At 36.6% G+C, this 2,081-nt stretch overlaps 1 protein-coding gene across 1 annotated transcript; it reads left to right on the plus strand.

The window, feature by feature from the left end:
• The first annotated feature begins 1,445 nt into the window (after positions 1 to 1,445).
• LOC142174423 (uncharacterized) lies at positions 1,446 to 1,844 on the plus strand. Its single transcript, XM_075240215.1, has one exon. It carries the CDS (start codon positions 1,446 to 1,448, stop codon positions 1,842 to 1,844), a length of 399 nt encoding a protein of 132 aa, XP_075096316.1.
• Positions 1,845 to 2,081: the final 237 nt, after the last annotated feature.

Genomic DNA, 2,081 nt, shown 5'->3' on the forward strand with positions numbered 1-2,081 from the left:
AACAAACATAAGATACTTTAGACCTATTTCTTGTTGTACAATTCTATATAAGCTTATCTATAAAGTGATAACTACAAAATGCAAGGGGTGATGGATAGACTGGTAGATAATTGTCAAGCTGCTTTTGTACCTGGAAGGCTGATCATAGATAACATTTTGATGAGTCATGAACTAGTGAAAGGTTATGGAAGGAAGAGTATCTCCCATAGATTTATGCTTAAAATTGACATGCAAAAAGCATATGACTCTGTGGAGTGTATGTACATAGAATAAGTGTTAAGGTCATTGAATTTTTCAGAAATCATTGTGAGATGGATAATGGCTTGCATCAGTACGGTGACTTATTCAGTTCTAATAAATGGTAGACCAACAGATCCTTTTGAGGCAAAGAAGGGGCTCAGGCAGGGTGATCCACTGTCACCTTTCTTATTTGTTTTGACTATAGAATACCTGAGCAGGTCATTGAAGACTCTGAAGGAAGACAAGAAGTTTCAATATCATCCCAGGTGTGCCAGGTTTAACTTAGTGCAACTGGGGTTTGCAGATGATTTATTATTGTTTTGTAGAGGTGATGTGCAATCTGTGCAGATACTGTATCAGCTTTTCCAGAAATTCTCTGCAGCCTTAGGACTGGTTGCTAATCTAAATAAGAGCTGCATCAATTTTGGAGGAGTGAATCAGTCGACTCAGCAACAAATTAAGGAGATTCTTGGTTATAAAAAGGGAGAATTTCCTTTTAGATATCTAGGGGTTCCAATGAGTACTAAGAGACTATCTGCTATACAATGTGTGCCACTAATTGAGAAAATGTTGCATAGAATTCAGAACTGGGCAACAAAGTATTTGTCATATGCAGGTAAAGCAGTCCTAGTGAAGAGTGTACTGTTTGCTATACAAATATTTTGGGCACAGATCTTTATACTGCCCAAGAAAGTTATACAGTTCATAGAGATCATCTGTAGAAGGTTTCTGTGGACAGGAGATGCTGAACCAACTAAGAATGCCTTGATAGCTTGGGAAAGACTTTGCTCACCTAAGTTTGTAGGGGGATTGAATTTTATTGATGTGGCACTATGGAATGAAGCTGCTATTTGCAAATTTCTATGGAATATATGTACTATGAAGTAGAAGCTATGGGTGCATTAGGTACACACTTACTATGTCAAAGGCATAGCAGTGTAGAGTATAGAACCAAATAATGCTTCCTAGGCAATTCAGAAGTTATTTCAAGCTAAGGAATATTTTATAAAGGCTGGAATTAATGAAGATGATGTTCAGTAAATGGAGAAATACTCAATCAGGGGACTATACAGATCATTACAAGGTGTATTTCAAAAAGTAACATGGAGGAAACTAGTGTGCAATAACCAAGGATAGCCAAAGTGGATATTCATATTGAGACTAGCAATACAACAGCGGCTAGCTACCAATGATAGGCTGGCAAAATGGGGGTAGCTATAGATCAAACATGCTCTCTGTGTAATAAGGAAAATAAGACAATGCAGCATATATTCTTCAAGTGTGAGTTTACAGGGAAAATATGGAATGGTTTGCTGAGATGGCAAGGGATTCAAAGATCACACCATAACTGGAAGGAAGACATTACATGGATGGTGAAGATAACTAAAGGCAAGAGTGCAAGAGCAGCTATATACAGAATGACACTAGCAGCAGCAGTGTATCATCGTTGGCGGGAGAGGAATTTTGTGATTTTTCAGAAGAAGAGAAGGACAACCAATTCTTTAATCAATCATATTATCCAGGAAGTGCACATAAGGGCAGCAAGGTTCCCTTATCTAGATAAGGTGATGACTACTTTGAACTGGTATCCGGAAATTAGTTAGAATAGAACAAAATAGTAGAAGTTGATGGAGTTATAGAAGAAGTGAATGCTAGATATCATCTAACTGGGGTTTCATGTCCAGTTGGTGATATGCTAGGCAAATTTTATAATAGTTTAGATGAGTTGTAAATATTGCTACTTGGTAATAAAATTCTTATTTACCGAAAAGAATAATTACTTGATAAAGAATTGTATAAATACTTTTTATAAGGTTAGTTTGGTCCCTCCAAATTTTATT

The sequence above is a fragment of the Nicotiana tabacum genome, chromosome 20 (genome assembly GCF_000715075.1).
Source record: "Nicotiana tabacum cultivar K326 chromosome 20, ASM71507v2, whole genome shotgun sequence".
NCBI classification, from domain to species: domain Eukaryota; kingdom Viridiplantae; phylum Streptophyta; class Magnoliopsida; order Solanales; family Solanaceae; genus Nicotiana; species Nicotiana tabacum.